Genomic DNA, 22,386 nt, shown 5'->3' on the forward strand with positions numbered 1-22,386 from the left:
TCAGGATGTTCAACAGTCTCTCACTAAAGCATCAAGCCAGACTGAGGTTGACAAAACACATAGTCCTTCAGAATGTTCAACAGTCTCTCACTAAAGCATCAAGCCAGACTGAGGTAGACAAAATAGCTAGTCCTTCAGGATGTTCAACAGTCTCTCACTAAAGGATCAGTGGCCATGTCCATATACAGAGCACAAAAGAAAACTGTACATAGCAGAACTGAAAACCTGAAAGTTTTCACTGATCTTTTGTTTATTTGGAATTCCAGACAAAGTGCCCTATCAGGCAAATTGGGAACAATTGTGATTGATTCAAATTGGTATTTCATTTGAAGTTCTTTATTTCTTCAACATGTTAAATTCAAATACCACAGACAACTTGTGACTTAGGTCAATCAATCAAATGAAATTTGCTGCAGTTCCTGCAGTGTATGAAATAAGGCCTGTCCGACCGCCCGAGACGGGCTAGATTTGTCACGGACGGTCTAAATTTACAGCTAGCCAGCCTGATGGTCTGGTAATTTTTTTTTAGATATTCCATACATCTGAATAAATTCACCATATCTTGGTGTCTGGTCTCGTTGAACCCATTTGGGGCTAGTAACATTTTGAAGTTACCCGCCCTGATGTCTGGCTGGGTTTTTGGCTTATTTCATACACTGGTTCCCGTCATTAACTGCAGACTCTGTGCCAGCTTCTGAGCCAATCTAGATAACTCATGTATGTGCAAGAGTACCTTAATAAATGATACATTGTATAATTAACACAAAATGACTGAAAGATAAAAGTTGGGGCCTTTGTCCCAGCAGTCAGTAATGGCACATGAACCATGTTAACTCTGAAATCACCAGGAAAACAAATAAGGGGTTATCTCCCTTGATCACTCCCAATTACACATTGGTGTGATGTACATGATGTAGCTAATATAGCAAATATCATGTATATCACAGACTCAATATAAAAACAACATTCTCTCTAGTTTAATCTTATCTTGATGAAATGTTCACTTGTTTTAACTGTCTTCTTATCTTGATGAAAAAACTGTTACATAAAAGAGTAGAAAGCTTCCTGAGACACAACAAATCACTTTAAGTTTAAAACTGTTATCACAGGTGCTTCAGAGAATACATAGTACTTCCTTGGGAACAACACCCACCTTCCAAAAAATGCAACTTTCATGTGTTTCCTCTGTATAACTTCTCGGATGCCCTGAACTTTCTCCTTATAGCCCTTGACCTTTGCACTAACATCTGCTGGCAGGATCTCTTGAGAGCTGGTTCTAATCTCTGAAGATGTTATGTACAGAATAGTGTTAAGTTCAAACTATGCTCAGGTTGTGAAATCATACCACCCTATTCCAACCCTTTTTGAACACAACTATTTTCCAGTGTCAAGTAGTTCAAGGTAGATGAAGATTAAATAAAATATAAATACAGTGGAAGCCTTCTAAACGGACATTTGTTGGGGCCGGCACACAATGTCGGTATAGAGGGCGGTTTATGAACATAAATTAGCTTCTACCGGGACCAAATTCTAGTGCCGATATTGAGAGCATGCCGGATTGGAGGGCTGCTGGTGTAGACACTACTTGGCATACTAAGGCGGACATGAACTGTCATTTTAAACATGTTAAAGATACACTAAATGGGTTATGTTTGTGAGTGTGAAGCGAGCGTTCTGGAAGCCTGGAACGATATCTTACTGGTGTTTTCAGATCTGATCATCACTTCACGGAAGTTACAAATCAAAACTACGTACTTACTACTAGTTGTAGTAAAATATGTATATGACTGATGACCAAAAGGATTTTGCATGACACAACTTGTATCATAACGATTTCTTCCTCAGAAGCGAGGTTGTGGTCGACGTCCCAATAATATTGTTAGTAGTATTATATTGACACCCACCTCCCTTCCAAGAGAGAAATTGTAATGTTATAAGGTATGTCATGCGAAGTCCTATTGGTCATCAATCAGATACATATTTCACTACCAGTAGAAAGTAGTTTTGATCGGTGTAAAAAAAAGAACCTAAATAGCATTTATTCTCAGACTGGCGGATGTTCGCGACAGGACGCCGCCATTTTTAAAAATTGTGACGTCACGGCTAAAGTCTGCTTGAGAATCAATGAGAAAATGGTTTGTTTTCATCAAGTTAGAAAATCAAAAGTACTTTATACTCGTAGTTAGATATCTGTATGAATCATGACCAAAAGGATTTTGCATGACAGAACTTGTAACATAACGATTTCTTCCACGGAAGCAAGGTGTGGGTCGAAGTGACAATATCCATCAATATCCACATAAAAGAATAATATGTCATTCATCTGCAGCTGACAAATAATCTTATTTCATGTCATGTGTCTTTTAACAGTCTAATATATGAAAAAGTGATCTATCGTTTCAGGTTTTTCACATTGGTGTATAGTCCCATTGGTCACCCATTGGTCACCAAAGATAGCACACCTGGCAACCACTTGCATGATGTCCGCCATTCTTATAAAAAGTAATTTAGTTAGCCAATAATGAGCAATCAATCAATCTATTGGCTGTTAATCCTTTGAAAGAAGGATGTTAACGTTTTTACACAGACACTTTACGACAGGGTGTATTCAAATAGATTAGTAAATACACATACATAAACACTACCTATTAACAAATCCGCTGTGCAAGATAAAAGCAATTAATCAACCGCATGTTATCGGTTAATCCTTTGATCGATGTTTGTTTTTGTAACTCAGCCGATAATTCCTCTTGCTGCACTTCAATGTGCATATTACATAAGATGTAATACATTTGCCACATCAGACCTCAATTTATAATGATGAGTATTTATTCTAGACACGAGAAATGACAAATGGGAATCATTGTCGGGTAATCTGAGTGGTGTTGCCACTAATCACACCTGTTATAAATTCATTATTAACTGACCATCAAGTGAATGATTACAAATAACATGTGTAGGTTTACCTCCAAACAAGGGTTACAGCAAGAGAGTAGTAATCGCTGTATTGCAAGTTTGATTGCCTGAGAAAAAATCATGGGCCGAGACTGTTTTGAGGATACGAACAGAACATCCTTATTGCATAAGCATTTGCTATGTAGTTATTTAAAAATTATTATTACCTATTTACCCAAGTAAATTTTCAGATTTTTCTAACAATGGCAAAATGGGGTTGTTTAGTTTACAGGTGAGGTGAGGTGAAATTGGGTTCTACGTCGTGCTTTAGAATATTTCGTTCATATGACAACGTGCATGTGTGTGTATGTGCGGCTGCTTCTACTAGCCCAGGCTTAAGCTGGTTTTATAGTGCTAGCCCACTGAGATACCATGCCGCAGTGAAGCATGAATACCCCACTCAGACAACATTATACTGACTCCGTGCCGACCAGTCCTTGTTGTACCCATTAATGGCGAGCACCAGACAGGGACCAACAAGTACCATATTTTAACGTCTTTTGGTATGACGCTCTCCGGGCGGACGCCCTAACCACTACACCACGGAGGCGGTCTTTAGTTTACAGATTCAAATACATCAAATGTGTGTTTTTAATATCATAGCAGGAAATAGACATCATATTTTTACATAACATGATTAAATATCGAGGTAAAAACAAAGAAATAAGATCAAATTGGATCAGTCATTATATCATCCAAGCATTAGAAAATCTGAAAATCCTACAATGTTGGGATACTTTATCATGTTTATTACAATCAGCCAAGTACCAGGGATATTTTCAAATAACGGCATCTGATGGGCATCCAGCCTTCCTAATGTCCTACTGTGATTTTGACAGAACCGTCTATGAAAACAAGTTGTAACTCAGAAGCTAGGCAAAGCAGGTGACAAGATTAACTGACAGTATATTGTGAAAACATAAAGCTTTCATTATTCACAACAATTGTCACGATTTCAGGTTTAGACAAAACTGTAAACAAGGTAATCTACCCTCGGAAATGTACATGAATCCTACATTGCCCCTGATATGTATACCTAACATTACCTAACAGACGGGCCCCTCTGATCGGTCGAAATTTCGTTCGCGGGCGAGTATTGTGCACTGTTGTCAAAAAAGGCAATAAAAGTTAATTAAATGTCGAAATGAGTAGTTTAAATGACGGGGTTTCATTTATTATAATTCCAATAAATGATTTATGTATGTACCCCCTCTAGAGTATATGTGATCTTTAACCATGTTAACTGAGTCCAGAGGTACAGATAAGCTGCGTATCTGCTTAAATTACGCAAATATTTATGTGAAAACTCAATTCTCATTAAGTCAGTTGCGTACAAGTACGCTTGAAGTTTTGTAAATACTCAATACGTTTGACCTTACGTGCGTACACACAAAGATGTCAAATCTTAGCTTGCGTACCGGTGCATAGATAAAATAACTGAGGTAAATTGAGAGGTTCTATTTCAACACATGAACATGGTAACATGCAGTCTTTCTTATCGTTTCTCATATTACAGATGCAATATAAATACCATTTATACTTTGTTATATTTTAACACAAGCGAGTACATAACTCAATGACCCCAAAAGTTATCTGTAGCTCTGGAGTCATAGTTACCCACATATCACATCAAAAGCTAAGTAACACTGTGTTGGAGAGTTTCAGATACTGTTTCACCCTCAATCATTACAAATGGATCTTGACATCAACATAACAGGGGCATACTGGGGTTTACATGAGTAAGACAAACATGCATATTTTCAAACTTATTCAATCATATTCATCATGTTAGTTAGATGATTATGATTAATTTTCTTAAGAATTGTTCGTTATTCACTCACCATCAACAAACTTGTCTGTCTCTTGAACATATTCTCCAATCTCTTTGAAGATGTCATTGATCTGTTTCTTGGCTTGACCAAAAAACTGTAAATGTGAGCGCTGGTTGTGTCCTCCATTTCCCATGTTCCTAGCACTCCCCCCAATATCCCCCTGCCCCCTCTGATCGACTTCTTCCATTCTACGTACTACTCCAGACATTTCTACTCTCCGGCAACCATTGACACAGTTACAGATTGCGTCCAACAAATCTTTGTGGTCTGTTTAAATGGTCCGTCAGGTTTCAACCTGTGAAAGAAAAGGACAACCTTCAAGGCTATGTCATAAACTAAACTAGTGGTTAAATGTAATGAGTGGACTTATTGAGATATGACTTCAATACTTCTTGCATTTATGAATGTGTAAACATTAGGCGTGATACAGATTGTGATTCTGCACAGAGGGCAATAAGAATGTTTATACCTCAATAAATACATAGTAGTGAAGTTAATTCCTATAAACATGACATACAAATAAGTCAAAAAATAACTTCACAGACGGCCAATTTTATCATTAATGCCATGAACTCACTGGCAGCACAATGATTCACTTTGAATAGTAATTCAGTTATATCAGAATACTGTAGTTAGCTTAAGACTAAGAGTCAGTTGCAAGAGTGAGTGGTGTGGTTTAAAGCCACTTTCAACAGTCTTTCAGATATATCTGAGTGTCAGAATTATCTTGGAGCAAAAGTAAGGTCTTGAATATTTATGTTTGGTTAAAACACCTAAATATTGTACTTAAAAACCATCTGGGCTCAGATTCAAAGTAGTGATCACCAGGTTTGGGCATATCAAAGAGACACAATTCCGCAGACAGGAACAGTATATCACAATGGAAAGTAACTGTTTTATAGTATAAGTATCTCCAAATCAGCCCATACATCATATTGTTCTGAAGTCTCAGTATTTTTAATACAAACATCTTATGATATTCATGACCAATCAAAAGGAACCTAACCACTGGTGTGTAAAAGTAGTGATCTTTACCTAGTACATGTTTCCAGTGGCTTAATCTTATGAGCCAACACTTTACCTCCAGAGCTATCACAAACATTTAGTTCCTGTTTACAAAGTGATCTGCGCCCAATGACTATTTCACCTGCCCTGTAGCCGTTTTCAGCAAGAAACTTGCTATTGCTTTACCATAAGGTGGCTTGGCCTAAGGACCACAAAGGAGTACTTGATTAAAAAAAAAGATATCAAATCTGCTTGTCTGTACTGACCAAATCAACTTTTTCGAGACCAGTAAATCATATCCATCATGCATACAGGTCCAATGATAATAGCTGATTCCTCCGTGTTATGTAATATAATTAATGATCAATAACATAAACGGGTTTATACTTGGCATGCAACTAAACCAATCTTCAGAATGTATTATGATTTAATTTTGTTTTAAAATACTTGGATGGTTGCGAGTTTATTTAAATGATCTCGTTCTGATGGTGCCTTTCCCCGTCTTTCACCGTTTCAGAAACAAAAATAGTGAATAGTCCTTAACAATCATTCATGACACAAAATCGATGCCATTGAATAGTGAGAGACAGTGTGATTCTAAAACTACATATCGCAGATCCTTTAAATCCCCAACAACAAAACGTTCAGACACAAACCGAATCTGATTCGTAGAATGACATTCACTAGGCGTAAAGGACATGCGGTTATTCCTTGATTACAGTGGAAAAAAAGTAAAGTAAAGGCTATCACAGATGTGACCGACTGAAAGTGTGACCGTGGCATGGGTCCTTCGTTGACATAGCATTGTGAATAAACATGGAAATCATTAAAATGATGCAAAACACATGCTGTATATACCTTGTAAGCATCCATGATGTAATGAACTCTCGAAAGTACACGCGAGATTGAGGCAATGTTTCGAAAAGTGAACTCATAAAGGAAACGAACAAAGAGCAGACTAGCTGTAGCTGAAACACCGGTTCATTAACAGGAAGAATGAAGTAAATCCACTGTCCTCTGTAGATATATTGATAATGGCATGTTGTTTCGGGTTAATGCTCTCGAATGTAAGAGAATAAATGGCCCGAATAAGTATTATAAACATGAACTGGATAAAAGTGGGCAAATTGATACAATTCTAATTGAAAAAATTGGCTCGTCATGCTTGCCATGATAACACATTACTTAGGTCGCTGTGCATAATGAAATATCTTTTATGGGCATATGGATTCAAGCCTTTATAATGATCACGGGGAATGGTGTTATGAATGTATAAAACTTCTATCGTACCTATTTTTCCAGGACCAAAGAGGAATCTGTTAAGACCTCTAATTTCTCTATGTTTCCAAAACGAGTGTATAATCACCAGATGATTGAACTCAAGGGTCTAGGGCTGGGACGGGTAGGAAAAAATTGGAATCGAATACCCGCATGTACTTACCCGAATCGGAATCGAGTACCCGGAAATGTAAGGAATAAAGCGCTTCTGTCAACTTTCTGAATATTCAATCACGAGTTGACAGACATTTTTCAAGAAAACTTGAAATGATAGCAAAAGGACACTGAAACTGAAATTAAGCTATGTAATTTGCGTTTGTTTAAACAATATAGAGAGTAACACCATTATTTACATTCCTCCTTAAAACACAGATTGAACTTTTCGCTCCTGCTGTTACTGTAACTTGACTACTCACTGCTCATGCGCAGATATATTATAGTCGTTAATAATAACCTCTATTAATCAGACAATACCAATGATGCAAATGAGTGCTACGTCAATCATGAAAAAGACAAGCTATTGTCTGCCCTTGTCATTACAGAGTGCTCTCTCCCTTTCCGGATATTCGATTCCTAGAAATAGGACTCGACTCCAGCTATACCCGACCCGGATTCGAATACCCGAGTACCCGTCCCAGCCCTACAAGGGTGGTGTATACCTGTCATGTGTATGTGTCAGGATATTCACATGGTTTTAGTGTTATTATTCGTTGATCTGATTGGTTCAGTCTAATAAAATGAATGTATTTTACTCCGTAAGGATGAATCTGACGACATCTCATAGGATCTTGCGTCAGTCGAATTTCGTAATCAGCTAGGCTGATAAATTTCCAACTGAACAAAACGTTCAGACAATCATTCTGTGTCTCGAAATCGAACGCAAGTTCCGGATACAAAAGAATAAAGCCCCACTATTATATTGTTGTGATTTGGGGCGGTGGGGTAGCCTAGTGGTTAAAGCGTTGGCTCGTCATGCCGAAGACCCGGGTTCGAATCCCCACATGGGTACAATGTGTGAAGCCAATTTCTAGTGTTCCCCCGCCTTGATGTAGCTGGAATATTGCTAAAAGCGGCGTAAAACCAAACTCAGTCAGTCAGTCAGTATTGTTGTGATTGCCTAATACATCCTGTAGTTTCTGACCACCATCTCGAAAAGATGTCATTTCCAGGGTATTTGTTAGTGTGTGTTTATTTTCTTGTGCTATCGAAACGGGTACCAGTCGAATTGTCCCAGCTACAAAATGCCCCGAACAATCTCAACATGTCTATCATCTGCGAGAAGTAAAGTATAGAATTCACATGGCAATGGTGACATTCAATATCATTTATATCAGATCGTTTATTCCGATAAAGTATCACAGACTACTACTTCATGTTAGTTAAAGAGGTTGGCGACGCCTGTAGCTTCCAGCTCTAAATCCAACAGCTAAATCTAGTTATCCTACATACTTTTATTAATGTCAGAAGATAATTTTATTCCAGAGACTAAGTGTCTAAGGTAAGATTGATAAGTAAGGTTGCGGTACCTTCCTGAGACAACGCTTTCAACAGACAACAGGCATACAGTATTTAAATGTGAGGTGAGGTGAAATTGGTTTTTTTACGTCGTGCTTTAGAATATTTCGCTCATATGACGACGTGCATGCCTGTGTATGTGTGACTGTGTATGTGCGGCTGCTTGTACTACCCCAGACTTAAGCTGGTTTTATAGTACTAGCCCACTGAGACACCATGCCGCAGTGAAGCATGAATACCCCACTCAGACACATTATACTGACTCCGAGCTTACCAGACCTTGTTGTACCCATTAATGCCGAGCGCCAGACAGGGACCAACAAGTACCATATTTTCACGTCTTTTTGGTATGACGCGGTCGGGGATTGAACCCGCGACCTTCCGCTCTCCGGGCGGACGCTCTAACCACTACACCACGGAGGCGGTCGTATTTAAATGTAGTTATGTACTGTTAATTCGGCTCGTTGCAACCGGTGAAAACAGCAACTCATGCCTGTTCTGACCCCCTGAGGGGCGACTAACGGAATTGACCTGGTTGATGCATTTCATTGCGTGCCAAGATTGGTGCACTTGCTGTCAAGCACTTGATTTTCTGGCCCAGACTCGACTACTAACAGACCGCTGACATATCGATGGGACATTGCTGAGTGTTCGTTCTTATTAACTGTGAAGTATTTTATTTATGTTTTAATTTTAATTTATGTTATTTTGTATGATCATTTCTGAAAGTAAACCCGGAACATTGTATCCGTTCTTGAATTCAACATACGTAAATCTAACGTTAACTCGATGATAATCCACAGTGCAAGCAGAGAGATGAGCCGCCTTTGTCTAGATACAGAACTTATTCTGACGAGAAACACATTTAGCACATTTGTAGAATAAAGGTTTATTGCAAGAGAATCTTAATTCGTAATTGAATCAAGTCCACAATTTCATATCAACCATCTACACTAATGGCGGGCACTTTTGATTGACGTTTCAAGCTGAGAGAAGAGAATCCAGGGAGAGTTCGATAATATTTACTGAAAATGAATGTACGAGATGAAAATGTGGATGACCTCAGTTATGATCAGGTACAGCAAAATATTACGAGCAAAGTTCAGGTACACTGAATGTCACTGCTTTCTACTGTGTCAAGATTCTCTGTTAATTCCTGCTGTTATTTCAGAGGCTGAAAGCGGCAGTACATTATACTGTGGTGAGGATATGTCGGGAGGTTGGTGATGACCTGGATGTCTCCATCAACAAGCAAGTGATGGCCTGCATTGCAGAGACAACGTGGAGACAGTTTGATACCTATTCACACGATCTGGAGATGTTTGCAAGGTAGGTGGGGTGAAATTGGATTTAACGTCGTGCTTGAGGATATTTCGCTCATATGACAACGTGTGCATGCGTGTGTGTGTATGTGCGGCTGCTTGTACTAGCCCAGACTTAAGCTGGTTTTATAGTGCTAGCCCACTGAGACACCATGCCGCAGTGAAGTATGGGTACCCAACTCAGACACATTATACTGACTCCGAGCCGACCAGTCCTTGTTGTACTCATTCATGCAGAGCGCCAGGCAGGGACCAACAAGTACCATATTGTAACGTCTTTTGGTATGACGCGGTCGGGGATTGAACCCGTGACCTTCCGCTCTCCGGGCGGACGCTCTTACCACTACACCACGAAGGCGGTCGTTTGCAAGGTAGGGAGAAACAGGGTACATTCACTGTGTTTATCAAACATTTGAGCATATTTTTTAAAAGATGATAAGCATCTTTATTGTGATAAATATCTCTGTTGTTTTGGCACGCTCATGTTTGAAAGTATTATATTTTTCCTTATCCTGACTCATGCTAATTGCTTGTCTCCCTTTCCTTCCGAATGCTAGTGGAACACTTGAATCCCCCTTTTGAAGCTCCCTTCAAAAAAGCGGACATAAAATCCCTTACCAGGAGTCATCTCCCTTCCAAAAGTTTTGGCGGGAAACAGCGCCACCTGTCACCCATGCTCCCCACTCTCTCCTGATTCGCCCGAGTGGACAGTTGTGAGAGCGCCTGGGTCCCCTATACGGCATTATATCCTTTTCCTATTTAGGCTGTACTTCTAAATTAGCTGTATAAGGCTTTAGGAAACATTTACCAACAATATGTTTGAAATTATTTCTCAATTTTCTCTGTTTTGTCACTTTTTTACGTGATTGTTCAGATTGGTTTCAATTGATGAAATCTTGCACTCGTTGCAGGTACAGATTGTCTGCTGTTGATCCACATAAACTATGTCCTAATTGCAAGCCCGCATGTTCATCTGGCTCCAGTGATAAATCTACAAATTCAACTGCCTGAGTCCCGGGACTCACTGAGCTGAATAACTATGAGTCCCTCAGAACTTTTATGAGTCCCTAACAAAAATTAATGCCACAAATATTATTCAAACTGGTTTATTGTTACTATAGGTTGCACAGGTGAGTCTGACCGGTCTGGAATATTTCACAGAACAGAGCCGGTAGTACCTAAGTCGTAACAAATGGAGACTCTTCCATTTTAACTTGTAGTTCATACTCTATCACATCAGACACAGATGTTAACAGATCACTGGCAGTGGTTGGAGAATCATAGTTGATTTTACCCTCCTTGAGAATTCCAACGTCTTCGTTTTCAAATTCATATAAAAAGTCAACAAAACGTTTAAACTTTGTCAGTGGGATGTTTTTACAAGCTAACCAATGAACAGATTTCATCAAGGGGACAGCTGCTTTGTCTTGTTTTTCATACATACGTGCAGTTGCAACCTGGAAATCATCACAAAGTTTTGGAGCAGTTTATTATCATTATGATGAGATGTCTGGTCAAAGTTATATTTTAAAAAAATTCTGCATTTAGCATCTTGTATGATACCATTGTCAGTGCAAAGTTTACAAAATATGAAATCACCTTCCCTGTCATAAGTCAGCCATAACCGATGAGTATTCAGCTAACCTGACTGAAATATCCTAAATTTTTGTTTTCTGACAGTATCTATCTGGGCGGCATGTCGACTGCTATATTTTAAAAATAACAGCAGGGCTCTACATGACCTTTGACAAGCAAAAGTTTTCTTTTACTAGAAAAATAAAAGAGTTACTAGCCAGACCCATGTAACTTCACTGTAATATTTGGTGAATGAAGTTCTTCAATTCCAAACAAAGTTTGGTTGTTTTTTTTCACTCTGTTCAGTGATTCAAAAACAAATTACATCAAAAGAAATATGCCAACTGGAAGCCACTTTAACAAGTATGAACACAAATAGTAACTGTCTTACTTTAAAGGTCACATGCAACCAAAAAAATCAAACATAATTAAAACACAATTATCACTTCTTCATGACATATAATATGCATTGCTGATTATGAAAAAACAAATAAACAAAATTATAAGCGTATAATCGCAAATCAAAAGTGCAATATTTTGTACTTGGGTTTACCTCCCTCGAAACGAAGCAGCCGGGATACCGAACCCAGTCAGAGCGGGTGGGTGTGCACTCAAGTGTAACGGCTGGTTCATTAGCAGATGCCGTCTACACGGCTCATTGTGTGTGTATATATAGAGATGTTTGGTTTTGTAAATACATGCTCATATTTTGTGTATAACATTTTGCAATCAACAGACATCACAACATGTCATGTATTCAAGTATCACACCTTCCTGTCTGTGTAATTACATAATGTGACAGAGACCGAACTCGGGCCATAAATCAATGCGTTTTGTTTATGGTGTATAGCCTGATTGGTGTTAAGTTCAAATTGCATGTGGTCAGTGATCGCAGTTGTGTATTGAATATTGTCATTAGCAGACAGGCAGGCAGACACACAGGTGTCAATAAAACAAGATATTGAGTTTTGTCTGTGACAGCGACATATCTATATCACAGTTAGAAATTGTGTCAACGCTAAATAATGACATTGCTTTTAAGTATCGAACTGAGAAAGTGACTCGGTAAGAAGAACGTGTGGTGAAATAGACAAATGAAATTATATAAACAGTTTATTTACCGTCATAACATATAAAAAGCTCGCGCCTGTGAGATATCAACAAAACATTATGAAAATAGCTCACACCAAAGCCTTCACCGGGTATTCACCAGACAGCCCGCTTCCAAGTTGCGCGAACCTTTTTCACTGCGCACGTGCTATGAGCGCAGCCCAGCTGTTGAAACCCGTATTCCCCAGAAAAGTCTGGGGAAGATAAGTGAAACGTTTGAACTCCGATTTCGCGCGTTTTTTTTCATCGCGTTATTTTTCAACTTTATAAGTTGAATTTGCATTTTTGACGCTTTGTTTCGGTAAGTCCATACCGAAAGGTATCAGAATCTGCAAAGTTGTGTTTTACGTTGCATGTGACCTTTAACTATTAACATTGAATGAATTATATCATAAATGTCATCATAATTATAAATGAAATGATTCATTTATATTATTACTTTTCAAGGACTTGAGATTCAGAATGACATTCTATTTCAGCAGAACTTTAACCCTGTCAAATGTCACTTCACTTTTAAATTACATGCAGACTGACTAAAGCTTCCTGCTTTTCTCTAACTGGTACTGAGAGCTCAGATTTTGTCTTCACACTGTGGATTCCGAGTCACAATGTTCATTGACCAATCAGTTTGTCTTGAAAAACCTCATTTGCATATCACTTACCTCCCTTAGCATGTTTGTGTCTATTTATAGTGTGTAAAAACTAGGTTAGTAGTTTTGCACATGCTCGAGCAATGAATCTTGGGATCTCATTTGCATACCGCTTACCTCCCTTGGTGTGACCTAGATGTCTATTTTTGGAATCGCGGAAATGAACTTTATATCATGACGAATGAAAGCTGCGATCGTTTTAAAAATAATGTGTACTTATTAGCTCACGTCAATTATTTGAGAATGGAAGTTAATCTACGAAGATTTAGTCATGTGTACTTTGATATTGCCTGTCCACAAAAATAAACATTACTGTTTCATCAAAAGCTTGCGTCCAGGAGGACGCACATGTAAAAAATATATGAGTCCCGTCAGAATTTATTGCGTCAGAGACGCGGGACGCGGGGGTAGATTTATCCCTGGGCTCTCATTGTCAGTTGTTTTCGCCTGTCTGAAATTGAATTGTATAAATATGCATATTATCTGTTTAGACGTGCAAGGGACAAGTCCAGACAAGATTTACATGACATGTCTAAACCGGCTAAGCTTGCAGAGGACCGGCAGTTGGTGTCTGCACAGATTCACCATCCCAGTGGTCTACCAGGGTCGTCAGCGGAGGATGTTGCAGTCATAGACAACAGCTCTGGCTCGAGGAAGAGATCATCTACATCTGATAATTCCTCATCGCAGTCCAAGAAGACTAAGGCATCGTCTTCCCAGAGGAAGAAGTCAGCTGTATCTAAGACTTCGTCGAAGTGGCAACGCAGAAAACGAGGCCCTTTTCAGCTGAGATCGTCCCTCCTGAGGAAGTAGATGTCTACGATGAGCCTCCCATCCTCATCCCTGAGATCATGACTAAGAAGAAGACGAGGGCATCTTCTACCGTGATCACGCAGGACAACCTATCAACGCAGACACCAGGCTCCAGAGAGGTACAGCGCCCTTTGGAGGAAGCCTCGTCCCTCTCAAATGTGTCATCACTGCAGCATCAGACAACGCAGAGCTTCAACCTGGGCTCCTTTATGCAGCAATTCACCCAACAGATGTTGGACTTGATGGAACAACGGTTCGCACAAGAGAGAGCTGCGACGAAGACTCCATTGTCTACGAACCTGCGTGAAGGACAACCGACCTGCGTGAAGGACAACCGACCTGCACATCACGTCCTGTGGGAACCAACAATCTGCGAAGCTTACACGAAGATTCCAGCATGACTACGACGTCCGCACAAAGGTCTGGCAGTTAGGGGTGTCACGATACACCAATCTCACGATACGATACGTATCACGATTTTAAGGTCACGATACGATACGTATCGCGATACATAACTATCGCGCCTTTTCATAGCATTACCTTACCGGCAACGTACGCGTTCGCTGACTGGTCCATCAAAATAGCCTAGCCAATCACAAAAGCTGTTAGTTTCCAACCTATTTTTTAAGTAAAGCTAGCTACATCTATTTATCGGAGCGGTCTGGTATAATTTTACTATCAAGACTTTGACGGAGATGGATACAGCATAAAAATTTGAATCGATAAAGTTTTAAAATAGGAATCGATACACGCAAGCATGTATCGCGTATCGTATCGTCAGTAAAAATGTATCGATGTATCGATACATTCGCGTATCGCGACACCCCTACTGGCAGTCCTACCAATGTAGAGCCTACACCAGTTACGTTCAGCTAACCCTCAAGGACAAGACGTTGGCCGAACCCACGCAGATCGTCATCTACCTCAGATGCGGACAGTCGTCACAAACCTGCACGCAAGGGTTCGTTATCAAGGAGAAGAGAATCTACACCTGTGCGAAGGCACAGACATTCGTCGCAAGACTCCAACCCTCGCCAGAGCCGTTCACATACACGCAGGTTCGCGCGAAGGCATTCGTGAACGTCTCCATTTCCCTGCAGATCCCCACGAAGGCTTTCGCGAACGCATTTGCGAACGTATGGATCGCCACGAAGGTCACCACGCAGGTCTCCATACAGATCTCCACACAGGTTGCCACGTAGATCTCCTCACAGATCTCCTTACAGATCGCCGCGTACGGACGACTCTATACAACGTCAATCCTGAGAGCATGAGACTGCTAAATCGGAAGACGACGGCATTATCTTCTCCGACTCAGAGATCAAGTCCTGGATGGCCAACAGCCTGGAACTTGCATCACCCTCCAAGGAGAACAATGAAGCACACTCGTATCTGATGTTCAATGATGATTTAGACACTTTAACGCTGCCACCCATTGATCCGGTCTCAGACGTACCAGACAACCTCAGAACAGCCTTTAAGAAGGCAACCAAGTTCCAGACAATTCGACACAATGACCAGACGAACCTTTTTCGGCTTAGCCAGATCAAGAGCTGTCAACGAGACCCTCATAGCGAAGTTTAGAAGTTCAACTTCAGAGGAAGATCGGATGATCATCCCAAAGAGCCTTCGCGAAGGAATAAAATAGACATCCTTCGGAACATCCCACTTCACCCTCACCCTCTTATCTGGATTCATCACCTGCGCACAGATCGTCATGCAGATCTTCAGGCAGGTTGTCAGGCAGATCTTCAGGCTGATCTCCAGAAAAGGATTCAGCATCTGCAAAAATATATATCTACACCAGAAGATGGTAGCGGGATTAACTGCACACAAACACTCCTCGGCGCTGAGAACCTACACTTTCACGAAGGTTAAAATGTTTCTTAAGAATCCAGGAGGGACTCATGTCCATATACAGATCATTCACCTACAGGCAGATCTTCAGGCAGTCACGTCGTCGCGGTTCAGAGCTAACGACTTGATAGATAATACCGGAGAATTTCAGCGCAGCCTTGGTAAGGCTATGAAGTTCCACAGTCATCATATCCCTGACGTCCAAGCCAGGGATTTCCCACTACTTCACATGGAACCCTTCATGAAGGCTCCAGAGATTGATGTGAACTGCAAGATCAACGACTCCCGTTGTAGATCTTACACTGAAGTTGCAAGTATCAACTCTACAAACACCTTTGTGTATTCAACACAAAGGGGGTATTTTACAACGCTTCATCGAGACCGATAAATACAGTCTACAAGTAACAGCGTTAAGCAAGTATGGAATTTCAGCTGATCATCTGTATAAGATGATGACTGCATTATCTTCAGGAATGAAGGAACAGTCACAGCAGCCAGGGAGACAGTCTACCTACATCGGTATTACTCGGCGAAATCTTTCGCGCGTTACCATTCAGCCCTCTATACACGTGGTCACTCGTGTAACTTCGGGAGGTTACGGACAAGGCCGAGTGTTGATGAAGAAATCAACGACTGCACAAGATTCTACAAGGATCTTTTTCCTGCAACACCGGTGACGTCACATCGTGGGAATCTGAAAGGAATCAAAATGCTGCATTTTGATTGGTCCATGAGAGACAACGCCCTGCGCAGAAGTCGGACATCGCTCACATGTCAGGAAGTTGTCTACAGATTGTAAACAACATTTCAACATTGGAGGAGGGCTCCATTAACATTCCGTTTACAGTCCAGTTAGCAGGGTACAGCGTGATTTGACTGTATTCACGGGATTTAGAGACCTTCCCTGTCAGCAGATTGAAGACTGTTTATCCGGCTAATTGCAGCCACATGTTGACGAATTTTCTACGCGGCAGCCAGTCTACTATATATAGACTTCACAATGATGGCAGTCCCAGATCCGGAGATTGCTTCCTTTACGGACATGGCAAGGATTCCACTGTCTACTTTCTTACAACATAGAACATGAGCAGATTCTGGAAAGATGTTTCATCTCACCACAGAATGACAAGGTCGCCTCTGAGGATCGTTGTGTCTAGATACAAGCCATCGTATCTCAAGCACTACTCTCTCCGTTACCACTACGAAGTTGGCAGAGCCTACTCAGTCCTCTCACGTCAGCACAAGACATGACTCACAGAGGAAGACTACAATTGCGCCCACTTTAGATGCGTGAACGCCTGTTTCAATAGTCTGGATTCTTTCGGACTACCGGACGGATTGAAACCATAATTTCTATGGTGGACTCGGAAGTCGAATATTTGCGGAGGAATCTACTTATCAGAGCGGAGTGCAACACTCATCTCTACGTACATGTATCACTTCAAGGCTGGGGAGCTCACCTCGACAACGAAGTGGCAGCAGGGGAAATGGTCGAGTCAGGAGCAGTCTGCATATCAACATGCTTGAGATGAAAGCAGTAGGACCTTACTACACTGGTCCAGCATACTAAGGAATGCACAACTGATGATCCACACGGACACAGTGGCGTTCTACATCAACAAACAAGGATCAACAAGGTCAAGATATCTACTAGACCTCAGCTTTCATCTGTTCAGCATAATAGATGACTTGAACATCTACATAAGAGCATACCACATTCTTGGAGCCAAGAATGTGATAGCAGACGCCCTATCTCGTCCAACACAACCATCCCCGACGGAATGGATGCTACATCCAGAAGCCTTTAGATACATCATACAGACGATAGATTTCCGCTAATAGACCTGTTTGCAACAAAATTCAACAAACAGCTACCAACATTCGTCTCTCCGATTCTCGATCCACAAGCATGGGCAACAGATGCTCTAAGCATCTGAGGGGTAGGACTAAACGCTTAGGCGTTTCCACCTCCAGCACTAATACCACAGGTGTTGCAGAAAATCAAGCAGACAAGGAAGCTGCCACTGATTTGGTCGGGCCTTTCTGGCCAGCAAGAATGTGGTTTCCTATTCTCACACAGGAATTTGGAAGTCCAAAACTGCAACTCCCAGAGTGGCAGAACCTGCTGATATATCCGCACACCAAGCAAGCACACGGGAACCCCACAGTATGCCAACTACACGCATGGAGCGTATCAAGATTTGCTTGACAAAAGAGAATACTCTGCCAGAGTAGCGAAAGCAGTTACACTAGCTCTATGCAGATTTACCTGCAACTTGTACGACGACAAGTGGCAGAGTTTGAGAAACACGCACTGAGGAAGGGCTTCACAGCAATGAAGGCAACACATCCACAAACAAGGCGGTTAAAAGGTTCAACACTCTCTACATACCTAGCAGCCCTCAGCACAATTATCACCATGAAGACTGGTGTTAAGTTGACTAAGTATCAGAGATACTGGCCCTACTACGCTCCTTCAAGTTGGAAAACCAACAACAGAAGTTAGAGCGCCTGCTTGGGATCTCAACGCAGTGTGGCAGCATCTCACCAGTGACGCTTACGAACCACTAGAAAGGACATCCTACGAGTTTCTGACACAGAAAACTCTCTTCCTGATCGCATTCGCAACAGCAGCACGGATGTCAGAAATACATGCTCTGGACTTTGAACATATACGCTTTTGATGCACATCACAACATCGTTACTCTGGGATTGAGATGGGACTAAGAATCAACTGCCAGGTCAACCCGACAGACAATTCCACGTCCCAGCATTATCATCAATCCTTGGGCGACAGGATATCCAGGACCTATACTTATGCCCAGTCAGAGCACTGAAAATCTAATTACAAAGATCTAGAAACAGGAGACGAAAAATTCAAATGCCTTTTCATCCCTATATCGGCGGAGACACCCACAGAGATCTCACGCACTACGATATCAATCTGGATGAGAGCAATCATCCTAAGAGCCTACAAGGCAGCAGGACTTGAGCCTCCACGAGCCTCCAATCCTCATGAAGTTAGAGCGTTGGCATCTACGCTCGCCTTACATGGAAACTGCTCAATATCTACTATAATGGAAGGATGCTTTTGGAAATCGGAGTCGATGTTTATGAACCACTACCTCAGAGATATCGCTACCGAGGACGTCTCCGGCATCCACCAGTTTGGGCCTCTTGTTGTAGCACAACAACTGACAGTTCCGCTAAGATGCTGAGATGGATCTCACCCTTTTAGCATATGTCTTGCAAGCTCATTCTCTGAAGAGAGAGAGCCTAGAGTCCATGTACACATCTAGAACAGACTAGTATGAGTATAGACCCTGTACTTGTAAGGATTACTCGTACAAGTAAGGGTAGCCTCTCCACTTGATACGACCATCAAGAGTTGGAGTCGCCTAAATCCACACATATGTCAACAGAAGACAGATCTGATAAGTTGTGGTCCCCCCAAATTCATCAGAGAAGGCTGGATATGGATCAGCAGCAGCAGCAGTGCCATCAGAAGTTCCCATGAGGGGTAAATAGGACGTAAATTCATCAGTAGGAATCCAGAAGTGGCCTGACCCACCACCAACTCTGTTCTATTCTACAAGCAATAAGCATGAGTCAGGATAAGGAAAAATATGTAATTTTCTGAATAAAATTGATATTTTATACTTATCCTGACTCATGAGGTGAGCCCTCCCACCCTCCCCTCAAGGCACTCTGGATTTCCCGGTAAATCCGTGTGTCGGGCTATAAAATACGGAGAGAGTGGGGAGCATGGATGACAGGTGGCGCTGTTTCCCGCCAAAACCTTGGTAAGGGAGATGACTCCTGGTAAGGGATTTTACGTCCGCTTTTTTGAAGGGAGCTTCAAAAGGGGGATTCAAGTGTTCCACTAGCATTCGGAAGGAAAGGGAGACAATAAGCAATAAGCATGAGTCAGGATAAGTATAAAATATCAATTTTATTCAGAAAACTACATTTTCATATGAGAAATAAGGCAGTATAGTTTCAATGAGAAGATGGATAGGAAACCGTGTTCAGAGACCTGACTCCTGACAAAAAGTTTATGGCTATGGTCCAACTTTACACCGAAGCACATTTTAGCTGTGGTGTCTGTTCAGGCAAAGGACTCCTGAAATATGCCTTATTTTCGCTCAACAGTGAATGAAGTCTTATAGTCTTTATTCATGTGAATGTAGGCCATCGGCCCATGGTACAACGTTATACATTGGCAGCCTTCAAGCTGCAGCGACGACGGATTGCTAGCATAGAAGATGAACATGGCAAGATTTCTTAAAACAAGAGGAGTAGCATTACTCATCAGTCGATTAAATTTACACAAGGTTGGAGTACCTGACAGTATCAGATGGTAAAATGACCACCTGTCATTTTGTCCACTAAAAGGCAGTGTTGGTTCAATGGTTGTGTGCTGCCCTTGCAGCTGAGAATGAAGGAGCCGTAATCAGGGAGACGCCCAAACTTGCTGTGCATACCAGAAATGATATTGAGTTAGAATCCCAGAGTGACTGTAGTTAAATTATCAGGGTTGTCAACACCTTACGTATGGCTTTCCTCCTACTTAAATGATAAAGCTTTCAAGTCGTGATGTAATTGTACTGTTCAAAACAGTTTTACTCACTCACTGAACTCCTGTTACCTTCACTATTCTTCCAGGCATGCCAAGCGCAGCACAGTGTTACCTGAAGATGTGAAGCTGCTTGTGAGGAAAAGTCCAAAATTGGTATGTTATTATCGAAAACGACCCTTGAAGATCTGGGTCAGAATGGGTCTTCAGCACGCCATGCTTGTCGTAAGAAGCGATTAACTGGATCATTTCCTCAGGCTCACTGCCTTGGTTGACACGTGGTGTCATATCCCAAGATCAGTGCTCATGATGTCAATCATTGGATTGTCTGGTCCAGACATGATTATTTACTAGACTGCCATTACATAGTTAGAATATTGTTGAGTGCGGTGTTAAGCAACAAACAAAACTACTATTGTAAAAGTTGTTGTCATACCCCATAGGGGGCGGTGGGGTAGCCTAGTGGCTAAAGCGTTGGCTCGTCACGCCGAAGGCCCGGGTTCGATTCCCCACATGGGCACAATGTGTTAAGCCCATTTCTGGTGTCCCCCGCCGTGATATTGCTGGAATATTGCTAAAAGCGGCGTAAAACTAAACTCAGTCAGTCAGTCAGTCAGTCATACCCCATAAATGCAAACCTAAAGCTGAACCCATTTCACACATTTTGTTAATATTCCATCACCAGCAAAACTGACTGCTTTGTATTAATGTGTAGTCCTTGACAGTTAAGTAGGAGGCATTTCCAGTTAACAAGGTCTTCCCCCATGAGTGTGCCAGCCCTAAGCAGTCTGTAAAAACTGCTACAGTTGTTGCTGTGATCATTCAGTGTCAGAAAATTTAAAATAGAAATGCATGATTCCAAATACCCTTAATTCACAATTATGTTCAAGAAACCATGTATTACTAATAAGTATTACATTGCAGTAGGCATCAATTCTGGCTGATGTCATTCCATATCAGGCGAACACCAAGCCGATCAAATATTGATCATTGTTGCTTTTCTGTTTGCACCGAAATCAGTCCAAAACAATCAGTAGCATGTTTAATAAACAAGATAACAAGCTTTACACAAAACATAATTCATGGAAGACCAAAGGGTGGTTTTTGGCTCTCAGATAAGACAAATTGTGTTGGGGCTGGTTCATACCTCTCAGTTACCCTACAAATGTTAGGGTGATGGATAAGACATATGGTTGTGTAGGCTGGTTAATACCTCTCTGTTTGCCAAGAAGTGTTAGCCAGTGAAGATCCGGGTTAGAATTGATCTTCAGTAGCCCATGCTTGTTGTAAGAGGCAACTAATGGGATCAGGTGGTCAGACTCGCTGGCTGGGTTGACACATGTCATCATATCCCAATTGTGTAGATTGATGTTCACGCTGCCTGGATTGTCTGGTCCATTTATTTACAGTCCGCCGCCATATAGCTGGAATATTGCTGAGTGTGGCGTAAAACTATACTCACTCACTCACCAACAAGTGTTAAGGTGTCAGGTGTGTGTTGTCCCCAGCTGGAACACATCAACTCGCTCCACAGACAGCTCACAGCCAACAAGGAGGAGCCCAGCAGGAAGAGGGGAGCCAGGCCGAACAAGAAGAAGTCAGTGGCTGCAGCAGAAGCCAACTATGAGACAGATGAGAACTCCAATATGTAAGATTTTAAAAATGCCGATATTTAGAACTCATTGGTGTTGTCATTTCAGGAGGACTGATGAGAACACAAAAAAAGAACTGACGAGGATGCCAATGTGCATGACTAATGAGAACATGCATGGATGAGAATGTCAGTAACTGGGACTGACTTTGCCAGTGTATAGGATTTACAGGAAACAAACCAATAAGCATTGTTTTTGATACGCATTTCGACTAAAATACTCAACAAGTGGTTGGGCCAAAACAAA

General features: G+C 41.3%; 2 protein-coding genes across 3 annotated transcripts in view; one reads left to right on the forward strand and one right to left on the reverse strand.

The window, feature by feature from the left end:
• LOC124274644 (mitofusin-2-like) overlaps positions 1–6,697 on the reverse strand; it is a 30,419-nt gene extending 23,722 nt beyond the window's left edge. The window contains exons 1-3 of the mRNA XM_046710008.1: positions 6,651–6,697; positions 4,797–5,082; positions 1,154–1,283 (exon numbers count right to left, since the gene is read on the reverse strand). Coding sequence (XP_046565964.1) covers positions 1,154–1,283; positions 4,797–4,995 — 329 coding nt within the window. The 5' untranslated portion in view covers positions 4,996–5,082; positions 6,651–6,697. The remainder of the gene's footprint in view (positions 1–1,153; positions 1,284–4,796; positions 5,083–6,650) is intronic.
• A 2,828-nt stretch (positions 6,698–9,525) lies between these two features.
• LOC124274656 (centromere protein S-like) lies at positions 9,526–22,386 on the forward strand. 2 transcript variants are annotated; one of them, XM_046710014.1, is made up of 4 exons: positions 9,526–9,661; positions 9,757–9,914; positions 20,578–20,644; positions 21,997–22,386. In XM_046710014.1, exons 1-4 carry the CDS (start codon positions 9,617–9,619, stop codon positions 22,138–22,140), a joined length of 414 nt encoding a protein of 137 aa, XP_046565970.1. In that variant the 5' UTR covers positions 9,526–9,616; the 3' UTR covers positions 22,141–22,386. The 2 variants fall into 2 exon arrangements, with proteins under 2 accessions (XP_046565970.1, XP_046565978.1); XM_046710022.1 differs by having other exon boundaries at positions 22,189–22,386.

The sequence above is a fragment of the Haliotis rubra genome, unplaced genomic scaffold (assembly GCF_003918875.1).
Source record: "Haliotis rubra isolate DU_JTF1 unplaced genomic scaffold, ASM391887v1 Scf1040, whole genome shotgun sequence".
NCBI classification, from domain to species: domain Eukaryota; kingdom Metazoa; phylum Mollusca; class Gastropoda; order Lepetellida; family Haliotidae; genus Haliotis; species Haliotis rubra.

Coding starts and splice junctions, on each gene's coding strand:
- LOC124274656 (XM_046710014.1), top strand. CDS start 9,617: ATGAATGTACGAGATGAAAATGTGGATGACCTCAGTTATGATCAG. Junction 9,915..20,577: donor GATCTGGAGATGTTTGCAAG/GTAGGTGGGGTG, acceptor CTATTCTTCCAG/GCATGCCAAGCGCAGCACAG. Junction 20,645..21,996: donor TGAGGAAAAGTCCAAAATTG/GTATGTTATTAT, acceptor TGTTGTCCCCAG/CTGGAACACATCAACTCGCT.